We start from the raw sequence: 13,412 nt of genomic DNA on the forward strand, positions 1-13,412 counted from the left end.
GCATTGATGAATGACATACGATAAATGACATATGTGCCGACATACGTAATGTAGGATAATGGCCATAGGATAGATTTATACATAACAATCACTGCAGGCTAAGTATAAACACTTGTACTGCATGTTGCAACACTATGCTGTGGACCGCTTCTCTTAACTAGACTGTGGAATAAACTCAGAACTGCAGACCACCTCCCAATGTTCTCCCCCCAACCCTCAGGGGTGTCACACCAAATTCCGGGCCCTGGGTACAAGGATTCACTCACATTTTGTACTTTAACTATTGAAAAATAGCAGATCTACCAGCTTGTGGATCTGCTATTTTTGGGCAAGTCTTTGAATGTTTCAAATCCTTCTAAGGTTTTTTGAAAAACCTAATTTCTATATGTCAGTGGTGCTCAAACATTTTCATGTGAAGGAAGCCCAAAATGATATGTATTTTGGCCACAGACCCCCATCTCAAAATATTTAGTTCCAGGGACCCCCCAGAAGCAAATTTTGAGTTGCAAATGTTTGCTTAAAAAATACATATATTCAAAGATTTGCACACATTTTCACAACTTTTCAAAAATAGCAGATCTACAAGCTCACAGCGCGGCACTCGGTGCAAGCTTGTTTATCTGCTGTTTTTCAATAGTTAAAGTAATTCCAGGCCCCTCCACCTTGGGCCCTAGTAACTCAGTCCCACTTTTCCCCCCTTGTGACGCCCCTGCAAATCCTCTCTCCGTCTAGGCCTTCTTCCACCTTTTTGGAGATGCTGGTTTACTATGCTATGCTGATTACCTCATGCTCATGTGAGGAGTGTTTTCGTGACCACCCGTGTTAAAGAATGTTACGTAGATGTTGTTTAGACAGATGCTAGTTTGGATATTTAACTGGTATCCTAGTTTATTTGCAGTGGTGTAAAGTAACCAAGTACATTTGCTTAAAGGGGAGAACCACCCATTTGCAATATTGAAATATGTCATTAATATACGTTTTACTTGAGTTGTTACCCCCCGGCTCCACCGGGCGCGTCGAGCGTCGCGTCAACGTCAACGCAGGGAACGCTCCCGTTTTAATCAATGAAGGGTGCTCCACTGCCGACGTCAACGTCGGACGCTCAAATTCGCCCCGGTTCATTTTTTGACGCCGTACGACGCCGTCATTTTGGTGGAGCCCTAGCCTTATGTGGAAATAAGAAAAAAGTCCCCCCCCCCCCTTTTGTGTTGCCTAAAACTGGAGGATTGATTTTGGGGTTTGTATTGCAAAGTACACCGTGATGATGTCATCACGGACCGTGATTCACGGTCTATACTCCAATACAGTTATTTGACAACTTTAGTTACTAGTTACTTTGTAGATTTGTATTATTATTACAAAACATACATTACCCACTTCAGCCCTACATAATACATTTCGGCCATTTGAAAATAGCCGATCTACAAGCTCACAACGTGCCGCGACACATTTTGAGCTTGTAGATCTGCTATTTTCAAAAAAAATTAAAGTACATTTGAAAAGTTGTGAAACGGGACATTGCATAATGAGTACGTTCTACTTTCGATACTATAAGTACCTTTTGATGCCAATACTTTTGTACTTTTATTCAAGTCAATGTTGAATTCCGGACTATTACAACATGTGAGTACTTTTTCCAACACTTTTTATTTGAGGCACCACACTGTGTCCTTTGCACTCTACTGACTATTGTTGTGGTTTGTTGACTAGACTTCATGCTCACTCTGCTTACTTGGATTTCATACCTGTGAGAGCGTCTGGCAAAAGCGATTGTAGACTGTAATTATTGCAGCACCAACTATTTTCTGTCGCACATGCATGTACCGTTATGTGTGATTGACTTTGTGCAAGCACACGTTACTTCATTCTCATGCTTGATCAGTTTCCCAATCCAGGCTAAGAATGAAGTACTTTATTGCAACAGAATGTCATTGCATAAAACAGGGAAAGTGCCTTTGATTATTTTTCTTAATTCCTCTACAAAGCCAAGGTCTAGGCCTACTCTCTGCCTCTGATAATATGCAGATTCATTATTTTCTCCATCACTCAAATGTGATGTCGCCTAATGCAAAAATTAGCTGCATTTATGCAAATCACTGGTTTCCCTGGAGCTGTCATTGTCATGTAGGTGGCATGTATTTTAAGATAATTTAAAGGTGACGCGACAACGTTGTTATGGATGAACACTAGACTAGAGGATCCTTTATGTTGTGGCCAAATGGCGTGGGTCTAATATCAATCAAACTTTTATTCATGTATATTTTGGTACGTTTTGAAGAATTGAGTGGCTATCCAGTGGTCTATTCATAGCCTAGTATGAGTCATTTTGAGGCGCTATATAAATACAGGTGTGTATCATACGTCCTGTTGGCTAGACTGTGTTGGCTAGACTTCGATTGCACTAATCCGTTTATTTAACACAGCGTATGTTGTTTAGGTTACCTCATGCAAACAGAAATGGCCCATTGATTTTGTAATGGCAGGTTTGCACCATCACAGTCGGTCTAAGAGCATAGGCTACGTCACCTCACACGCCAACGAGCCACTTAATTGCCTGAGTCTGCACAATTGGTCTAATGTATGCTTTGCCTGTGTACAGGAAACTATAGGAACCAAGTGAGGTGTAACTAACACGATTGATTTCAAACAGACCGCGTGGGAGCAGTTTGGTCCTATATGCGGTATGCATGCAATGGTTGCTCATCAAGGTCTATTCGAACGTATAAATAACCTATACTTATGCTGAGCTCCACGCACCCTTCTTCGAAGTTATGTTTAGTGTGCCATGAAGGTTGATTGGTAGTGTGTCCATCCAAGGAGCCATTGTCATTAGAAGGACGAGCATGCCTTAATCTGCACTTATCGGCATAATTGCAGCCACAAAGCCCCTGGGCTTATATGCATAAGCGATCGCTTCCATCGTTGCGTTGACAGCCACTCAGGGCCCGTCGCTCCACCACAGAGTGACAGTAAGCCATGCCAATTAATCGTCCACTTTTCGTCTTTTTGCCTTGCTTTCTTCATGCCAAGACTGTGCATCTACAGCAGCGGTTCCCAAACTTTTTCGTCTCAGGGCACCCCATAAATATTTTTTTTATCCGAGGCACCCCTACATTATAATTTTCACTCCCAGCACCTTATATTTATAGCATATTGTTGTTGTCAGGTAGAAAGCTTGTATGTCCAACACCGTTCGTTTTGTATCATCTATCTATAAAATGTACTAAACTAGTGAAAAGCACACAACGCACACAACGCACACAACACCTCGCGATGCGAGGCGTTGTGTGCTTGTAGATCTGCTGTTTTCACTCGTTTTGTGCGACAGTCTTGTATGATGAAGCAGGGCTTTGCTTTACCAAAAGACGTACATATTTGAAACTTGGAGATACGAGGTTTCTGCCCGACAGTGATGACATTTTAGTGATTATGTTGCGAGGAAAACATTGAGATAATAGACATTTTGGTTAGAACTGACTGAAAATAACTTTGTACTTCAATTTTAAAAATGTTACTAAATATTTTTTCAAGTGTCCAAATAAATTCCAAATATTATCAGATTATCTCGCGACACCCCTGGTGCCCCAGGGTGGCCTGTCAGTCACCCACTTTGAAAACCCCTGATCTACAGTATCGCTTGGTTGTCTTAATGCTGTTCGCTTTCTCTCCCACTCTAGGCCAGTCAATCTAAGCAAAAAAAGGGCCTGACCCAAAAGAAATTGCAATAGTAATGGTTCAAGGTTTTTTATGATCCTTAGTCATACAAAAAACATGTTAAAAGTTTTCCATTTTATTCTTAGTGGATCAAGGTGAATTCAGTGGGTTCACGTTTGGGTTCCTTCACTTACTATACAGGAAAAAAAGACCCCCCAAAAAATCCTCTTTAAGTAGCATGTGAGGGGTCTAACTAGAGTTTTTTTCATGATTCTACTTCCATTCCAATTGATTGATTGATTGAAGACTTTATTAGAAGTTTGCATAGGAAAAGGTACAGTTTCATGACGGTACAGTTCACTGGTACAAGGTCTACTAAAAGGAGATCCATGAAAAGACTAAGCTTATTTCCACTGGAAACCATTGAAGTATCTCATATAACATTGAATGACAGACAAATAGAACACAGTACTATGCAGTAGATATGTAAAGAAAAACAAAAAAGAAAACAGTAAGTCTAAACAAACAGTATATACAAAGAAGGGGCAGGGGAGGGTAGGGTTGGGCTAGGTTCATTTTTTTTTACCAGTTGCGAACGGCTGCTGCCTGTAAGTGGTTTTTCAGGGCAATTTTAAAGGATGCTAGTGATCCACACTCCTTTATGGCCTTCGGTAAGGCTTTCCACATTTTGGTGGTATAGCAGAAAAACGAGTTTGACCCTTTGTTGGTTTTTACTCTGGGTTGGAAGTGATCTGTGGCGCTGCCTCTGGTGTTATAATTATGGACATCCTTAATGTTTATAAAGTATTTTGACAGGTACTTGGGTATCATAGTGGTGTAGTGTATCTTGTACACCAGGCCCATTGCAAGTTGCTGTACTCTATCATCTACTCTGAGCCACCCCACTCTTAACTGGTGTGTAGCGGTGAGGTGAGTCTGATAGGGAAGGTTAAGCAGAACCCTAATTAGTTTATTTTGGGCTGTTTGGAGTTTTGTTTTCAGGGCTTGTGGGGCGTCACGATACCATACGTGGACTCCGTAGTCAAAGAGGGGATGGATTATTGCACCAGCTATGGTCTTCAGTGTGTTGAAATTGACCATTGGGGCGATCCTCTGTAGGAAACGAGTTCGTTGATTGATTTTATTTATTACTTTAGAAGTCATCTTTTCACTGGAAAGATTAGCTTCAAGGATACATCCTAAGTAAGAGATTTCGTTTTTTCGTGTTATGACCTTGTCACCCACTTTGATTGTGAAGTTATCGACTTTTTTGAGGTTATGATTTGATCCAAAGAGGATGGACTCAGTTTTACCCAGGTGAATTGATAATTTGTTGTCATTAAGCCATGTGCAGATCTTACTTAGTTCAGAGTTAAGTGTCCTTTCAACCTGCAAGTGGTCCTTGCCCGAGACTAGGAGAGCCGAGTCATCCGCGAACAGGAACAGGTTGCAGTCACAAACAGATGCCATGTCGTTCACGTATATTAGGAACAACAGAGGTCCCAGTATGCTACCTTGAGGAACACCACAGCTTACTGGGAGGGGGGGGGACAGGGTACCGTTAATCTCCACCACCTGTTCCCTCCCCACCAGGTAAGACTGCATCCAACTCACTGCTGCGCTGTCAAGACAGATGGCTTTTAGTTTCTCAATCAGAATAGAATGATTTACGGTGTCAAATGCCTTCTGGAGGTCCATCATGACCATGCCGCTATATTTGCCGTCATCCGCTTCGCGTTTGATTTGGTCAGTCAAATAGAGAAGGCATGTGTCAGTGGAATGAGATTTTCTGAATCCAGATTGGAACTCGTAAATCAGATTATTCTCATCGAGATATCTTGCTATCTGTTCGTAGACAATTTTCTCCATGACTTTGGATATGGAGCTAAGAATGGAAATGGGACGGTAGTTTCCAGGGTCTAGTTTGCTACCTTTTTTATGCAGGGGGGTTACTTTTGCTAGTTTGAAGTCCTGTGGGACATGACCCTGTTCGATGGAAAGGTTAATTATGTGGGTAATGATTGGAGCAATGGTGGCGGCTGAATCTCTGAGAAATCTAGCTGGAATTTTATCAAGGCCAGTGGCCTTGTGTTGAGGTAGGGCGCTCAGTTTTTTAAACACTTCATCAGTTGTCACTGTGGCAAGTTTAAAACTGTCTTTACTGACGCCCAGTTTATTGTAGAATTTCTTAACAAATTTTACACCATACCGCCCAGATGGGGCGACCAGTTTTTCAACCAGTGAACGGGCCATGGTGGTAAAGGTTTTGTTAAGATGGGTAGCCACTTCACATTTGTCAGAAATGAGAGCGGCGTCCGTTTTGATGTTTATGCTGTGGCATATGGTTTTTGGTTTTAAGCCTAATTGGTTGTTAAGCAACTTCCATAGGTCTCGTGGTTTGTTTTTGTATTCGTCGATTTTTTCGTCGATGTAGTTTTTTTGGGCGGATCTAATTAGGGCGGTCGTCTGGTTTCTAAGTTTCTTGCATTGAGCAGTAAGATGTTTGACTTGGATTTTGAGATCATGGCTGAATTTCTTCCTAAGCTTTTTGCAGCACTTACGTTTTTCATCGTACTTTTTGTCTCTGAGTTTAGCTGATTCGGAAATATCTGAGTTATACCATGGCTCTTGGCGGGCTTTAACCCTGGTGGTTTGCAAGGGGGCCACGACGTCTAGAGCATTTGTTTTGCACCAAAAACATTCCTCGGGCTAAAAACTGACCCCCAATACTATGGTTTAGTGATGAGTCATCACTTTTCTGGGGTCAGCTCAGTTTTGCTGTGTCCCTTTTTAGCCCGGGGAATGTTTTTCATGCAAAACAAATGCTTGCAATGGATTCAGGATCATGAAGAACCCCTAGTAAGACCCCTCACATGCTACTTAAATAAGATTTTTTTGGAGGTCTTTTTTTCCTGTATAGTAAGTGAAGGGACCCGAACGTGAACCCCCTGAATTCACCTTGATCCACTAAGAATATTTTGGAAGATTTTTAACATGTGTTTTGGATGACTCTAAGGATCATAAAAAACCTTGAAACATTACTATTGCAATTTATTTTGGGTCAAACCTCAGATTGACTAGCCTACTCCTTCACTCCTCTACCTCTCGTCTAACCTCCCCTCCCATCCCTTCTCTCCATCACGCTGCCAATAACCTATGCTGTGTTCCTTCCCCGTGGCATGCATAAGCACAGGCCTATTATCAAGCCGCTCGTCTCGTCATAATTATGCATTTTGTCTTGTTGCTTGCCTCTGTTACTGGTGATAAAAGGGGAGGCTGATTAAGTTGAGGGGAAGGGTATTGATTTCTTTTCTATTCCTATTGACAGGCTCCTCAAAGGGCCTTTAATGAAGGCGATGTAAATGAGGGGTTTCCACAGTGCAGCGTTTAATGACTTGAGTACCATAAAAAAGGGCCCCCATTCTTCCTCCGTTCTAAAAGGGACATGCATCACTCACAATGGTGCTCCAGGGAGACGTTCTCCTGTAGGGATGTTTCTGCAGGAGTGGCGTGAAGGCATCACACCTGACAGAGCTCTAGAGTTACAGTATACGCATATCAATAGCGCCATTTTAAAGGGAGACAAATACGTTCTTGTGTCTGTCTGTCGATGCCGAGTCTACTGTAATGACGGCATGGCTTCCCCGTACAACCGAAAAGGCTTTCAGACAGTCGGCTAAATTAATTAGCAAGTTATCAGTTTGTGGGGACATACTCAAACAGACACAGAGCAAGCCTGTTCTAGACGGCCGGCCTGCCTCCGTTGGCGCCACGCCGTAAAAAATGAAACGCAATAAAACCGTACTGTAAGTGAAGTCAATATCTTACTATGGCAAGTTATTCTATGAACCTCCCTCTCATCATATATCTCTTTCTCTCTCTCTCTCTCTCTCTCTCTCTCTCTCTCTCTCTCTCCCCCCCTCTCTCTCTCTCTCTCTCTCTCTCGTTTCCATAGCAGCCGGATGGCTCACAGCAATCATGACCGGATACAGCGTCTGAGACACGAGTTCCAGCAGTCGAGGCCGGACGACGACGACCCAGAAGACCGCAGACACACCTACAGCTTCGACCAGCCCTGGGTGAGTGTCCCATAAACGCAGACACACCTACTGGCTTCGACCAGCCCTGGGTGAGTGTCCCATAAACGCAGACACACCTACTGGCTTCGACCAGCCCTGGGTGAGTGTCCCATAAACGCAGACACACCTACTGGCTTCGACCAGCCCTGGGTGAATGATGTCCGATAAACGCAGTGTTCCGTTAGAGCGGCACACTGAGCGCCACATGGGACCATCCTGACGGGCTTATGCCCCCAGAACTAGCCTCTACAGAACAACTAAAGGGCTAGTTACCCCACACTGCAGTGGTGTGAAAGTAACTTAAGTATATTTACTCAAGTACTGTACTTAAGTACACATTTTTGAGTGGTGCTCCTGGAAGGAGCTAAGCTCCAACATCTGGCTTTGTCCGTGATGATCTACAAGCTCACAAGTGAGCTTCTAAATCTGCTATTTTCAAAAGATTTTAAAGGAGTAGTTCACTATTTCTATTGATTACTCACACCATGGAGACTTGAGTTCAATACTATTCATCCAACACTCTCTCTCTTCTCCCCTTACCCCATACTGTCCCCCCAACCACCACCACCACATCTCCCCCCTAAATCTGCCAGGCGCTAAATGGATTCCCTCGTACACGCGCCACTCACCTCAGCTGCTTTCCTAATCCTCTCCAAGCCAATCTGACAGTTCCTTCACTGCCTATCCGCGCTCTGTTTGGATGCTTTCACCTCCTTGGATGCGGCGCACGCCTCCATCCTCTGACTCCTCTCTTGACACTGAGCTCTATTATCATCAAAGTGCCTAAAGTCACATCCGCGCAGACCTGAAAGTGCCTATTTCTTAACTTCTTGCTAACATTCCATAGGATTCTTTCAAACTTTTTGGATTTATGCTTTTTGACGTGGAATGAAACACTTAATTTTACTCCTGCCCTTTTTGTTTTGGGAGTGTGTGTGCAAGCTGCTTTGGCTGGGAGGCAGAGATGGAATAGAAGGGTGACAAAGTCAATGATATGACTTGATCTACAAGCCGTGGACAAAGAGGAAAATCGGGGGAGAGAAATGTAATAACTTCAACCTTGGGGCCAGGGGCGTCACAAGGGGGGGGGGGGGGGGGGAGTGGGACTGAGTTACTAGGGCACAAGGTGGAGGGGCCCGAGTAACTTTAGCTATTGATTTTTTTTTTGAAAAGTCGTGAAAATGTGTACAAATCTTTGAATATATTTATTAAGCGAACATTTGTAACTCAAATTTGCTTCTGGGGGGTCCCTGGAACTAAATATTTTGAGATGGGGGTCCGTGGCCAAATACAAATTGCAGATCTACAAGCTTGCAGCGCGGCACTCGGTGCCGCGCGGGCATTCAGAGCACGCACCTTTTGTGCGGATGGTCGTGGGTTTGAACCCTGCCTGGGGTGGACGTCAGCAAGGGCATGCGGCCACAACATGGTTCCTAATCCAAATCAAATGGGTTCAGATCTGAGCCAAGTCTCCTGAGGAGGCGCGTCTGAAGCCTGAACTGGACGGGACACTTTGTGTTTCTATAACATCGGTGGTTCTCAAAACCTTTTCATGTCAAGGACCCCCCAACATTATACAGTATGACCCCCATGATCTCAAAATATTATGTGGCAGGGACCCCCAGAAGCAAAGAGAGCAGATCTACAAGCTTAAAGAATCATCACACACAAAGTACGTGTTAAAGGAGGATTTCTTTTTATGTGTCTCGAGCAGGGTTCATTGCCATGCTGGCTTGTGGTGGACAATGTTGTCAAAATTATATTTTTTGCCACGGACATAAAAAATTTAAACTCTCAGAGTTATTGGGGTCCTTCAAAATAAAACATTAAAGTACCGCTGCCCTAGTGGACTCCAATGTGCCATTAGTGTCAATAAATTAGTGTCATACATACTCAGAAGAAAACCTGGATAATAAATAAGTACATTATAATGGTGTGTAAAAGCAAAATCTAGAATTTGTCACGGACAAGGCCATTCGTCTGTGCACGGACATATTGATGGCCCCTGGTCTCGAGTGTTGAAGTTATTCACATGACTCACCAGCTGTGTGGTTTCGTTAAGGTCATGAGGTCATTCTGGCCTTTATTTTTCCAGTAAGAGCAAACACTAACAGAGCCAGTCCCGTACGAATGGGGCTGGCCGGGAACATGGCCATGCAGGTGGTAGGTCAAACAATTGTAATTGTTTCAATGCAATGGCTTGTGAAAGACATGGCCTCTTTCAGTTTTTCTTTCTTTTTTTTGTCCAATAACACAGGGGCGTCAATTGGGTATGGCAGGGGTATGCAGCTGCCATACCCTGGGTCCAGGGGGGAAAATAAAAGTTACTTTTAAATATAAATCCACGAATGTCTCTTTGTCTATCTGTGAGGTTATTATGTTGTTAAATTACAGTAAAATAACTACAAATGCTAAATTTAACAAAATGGTCACTTTTAACAAGGTATTATAATTGTATTCTCCCAATCTTGACAGAATGGTATATTCCCAGGATACACAGGTCAGCTGCACATGCAGGTGCAATGCATTATTGTTAATTGTGGCACATTTATTAACATGCCAAGTTTAGCTGCACTTGAACCACCATTCCAGGCTGCCATATCCAGCCCAAGAAAAAGTAGAAACAGGGGGAAAAATAGAATGTACTTCTTAAAATAAATGTATCATGCCTGGAAACATGGTGTCTTGCACGCTCGCCTTCGCGCACGTGCAATACACCAGTCATGTTGCCATACCTTAGCTTTTCTGAACTGACGCCACTGCAATAACCTTTCCCGTGTGAGAAAGAGGAGGGAATTCACGAAAAAGATGATTGGGAGACTTGATGACTGGAACCGTTTCCTTAAAATTATGGGTCAAAATGTCACGCCTTGAAGTTGAAATATTGTGTAAGCTTCTTTTCTCTCCCCCCCCCTGCCCTCCCACGGCGCCTCAATAACACCCCAAAGTGGAGTATTTATCAGTGTCCTTGTGCTGTTCCCAATTAGATTGATTTGGAATGTGCCTCTGATGTGACAGGCACCTTTTGTGTGTTGTTTTTGTACAGGCTAAATGAGCTTGACTCAGACACGGCCTTATGCCTGTACAGGGCTCACTGAGGGTCAGCTAGAACTGTGCCTCTCAACCTGTGGGGGCCGGGACATCTTCTAAATCCTAATGGTTTTCTGGAAAAACATATCGTCACTGTCGGGCAGAAACCTCGTATCTCCAAGTTTCAAATGTGTACGTTTTTTTCGCAAAGTAAAGCCCTGCTTCATCAGACAAGGCCGTCGCACAAAAGTAGTGAAAACAGCAGATCTACAAGCACACAACGCCTCGCACCGCGAGGAGTTGTGTGCTTGTAGATCGGCTGTTTTCACTAGTTTAGTTCATTTTTTTAAAATGATATAAAAAACGAATGGTTTTGGACATACAAGGTTTCCACCCGACAACGACGATATGTTTCTTTATCTGTGGTGCTCAAAGTTTTTAATGTCAAGGACAGGACCCCTAGAATTATATGTATTTGACCGCGGACCCCCATCTCAAACCTTTTTGTTCCAGGGACCACCCCCCCCCCCCCCCCCCCCAAGAAGCAAAGATTTTAGTTTTTCTAAAATAGCAGATCTACAAGCTCATAGCGCGGCACTCGGTGCCACGCTATGAGCTTGTAGATCTGCTGTTTTTGAATAGCCAAAGTATAAAAAAATAATGGTTAAAGTGGTTAAGTGACACATGATGCGTTCCTGGTCTTAATGGGTTAAGGACTTTTAAGACCCCTTTAATACAAGACCATTACTGCATCAAAAGTAATCAACAAGCTATATACTATAAAAACTGGCATTGGCCAAATTTTCAAATTAATATAAGAGGTGTTGTGAGCTACTGAGCTTGTAGATCTGCTATTTTCACATTATTCATCTGTAGAACCAAGTCAAACTAAATGAATGCCTCCCTCAACTCCTACATTCCAAGTGCTCATCACGGTAAGCGGTCCCCAGTTCAAATATGATTATTTTGGGCGGTCCCCAGTTCAAATATGATTATTTACAGGCAAGGTCATGTTCTGAAAACAAACGGTTGAAAACCACTGAGCTATAACAAGAAAGAATCGAGACAAGCATTTTTTTCCTTCCAAAGCACATTTCCTTTACAGGAAAAAAAAGCTATCCTTAGCGTTTTAGCGTTAGCTATACAGTATGCTGAAGGGGGAAAAAAACTGTTGAACACCACTACCGTTCTTTAATAATGTCTAGTCCTCTCTCCCCCCACTCTCCCTGAGAAGAAAGGAGTGTTAAGTGTGTGTTGGGTGCGAGCGGAGCAGTCTGAGGCCGTCTCTGAGCCTCTGAGCTCCTAATTGCTTGTGATTGTTGACATTGTTGAAGGTTCCCCGCGCTACTTCCACGGGTAATAAGATATATATAGGGCCGTCCCTGGAGTGCCCGCGAGTCTATTTTATTAGTCTCTCCCTTTCATGTTCTCTTAAGTCACATGAACAGGGGATTCTACACCGGTGGAGCTTGTTAATGCGAGTCGCAGGAGGAGCGCTCCATGTTATGTGTTGACAGTGATTACGGAGGGATTCCGAGTGAAGTCTAGCCATATTACGGTATCCAGAAAGCCGGCTTGATCGCGGGCTCTAACTGATGAAGAGTGCCTTTGAAATGGTATCAGTGCGGGGCAATCTTCTGGATAAGAAAATGAGTGTGAATGGAGAAAAAAAGAAAAGGTCTTGGGGGGGAGAAAGGAAAACACAAAATGTGACAGATAGGGCTATTGATGCCCGTGAAACGAGGAGACTCCCTTTGAGCAGTTAATAGAATGTAAAAACATTATAATAATAACATTCAAATGGCCGAGGTCTGTCATAATAGAAATGGGAAGGCAGGAAAAACATGGGTTGCACTCGCATTTCATCAAGCAAACACATTTCAAAACTGTCGACAACATCAAATTGAAACCTATACTTACGTTATAGCCAATACGGACCATGGCATAATACTTTGCCTGTCAGAACTGTCAACAGGCTTGTGAGATGTTAAAGATTTGATTAATTTGCTTTGCAAACACGCCCAGAGACGGTGCCTATAGCAATGTCAACAAGTTAAGCTGTGTATCTACTAAATGCCTTTTTAGGACCCTGTCAGATGGTGGTTGATGATGGTGCGAGCTCTCTCTTAACTCGCGTAACCATCTCTGTGGAGATCTGTGATATGGGGGGGAGCATGGGAAGTTAACATAATGCCTCCTCTGTCTTACCACATTAGCATGAGGCCTTAGTTAACCAATCAAGACCTGAGGCCGATTCTACTCAATGTCTTCTAAAATCTAAATCCTAACAGTTTTCTGATTTTAGTTTTTGCTATATGCCAGTAGCATCCCCGCCAGTTCCAACAAGTCTGCCCCAAATGAAAGAAGACACCAACGCTCCCGCTGCTGGCTGTTCTCATTTTGTATTGTGCTCATTCATAAAAGCGGCTATTATATGTCAACAGGAGTCAGGACACAATGACGTGTTTGCCACTTGCACACAATAGATTTGTGTTCAAGCACAGTCAGCCACACAGACAGTATGATGAAGTGTTGGGACTAGGTTTCCGATGGGTGAAGAGCGCTGGGCTGCTTAATGTAGTGCAATGTAGGGAAGTCATGGAATAGGCTATATATAGCCTATCCCAGTTTCTCGCCAATATGGATTAA

The 13,412-nt window shown here is 43.3% G+C and overlaps 1 protein-coding gene across 1 annotated transcript in view; it reads left to right on the forward strand.

Moving 5' to 3' along the window:
- Window positions 1–13,412, forward strand: part of LOC308306798 (partitioning defective 3 homolog) — an 806,734-nt gene that overhangs the window by 760,655 nt on the left and 32,667 nt on the right. The window contains exon 23 of the mRNA XM_080751840.1: window positions 7,610–7,733. Within this exon, the coding sequence (XP_080607966.1) occupies window positions 7,610–7,733 (124 nt within the window). The remainder of the gene's footprint in view (window positions 1–7,609; window positions 7,734–13,412) is intronic.

The sequence above is a fragment of the Nannobrachium achirus genome (assembly GCF_963921795.1).
Source record: "Nannobrachium achirus genome assembly, chromosome: 21".
Taxonomy (NCBI): domain Eukaryota; kingdom Metazoa; phylum Chordata; class Actinopteri; order Myctophiformes; family Myctophidae; genus Nannobrachium; species Nannobrachium achirus.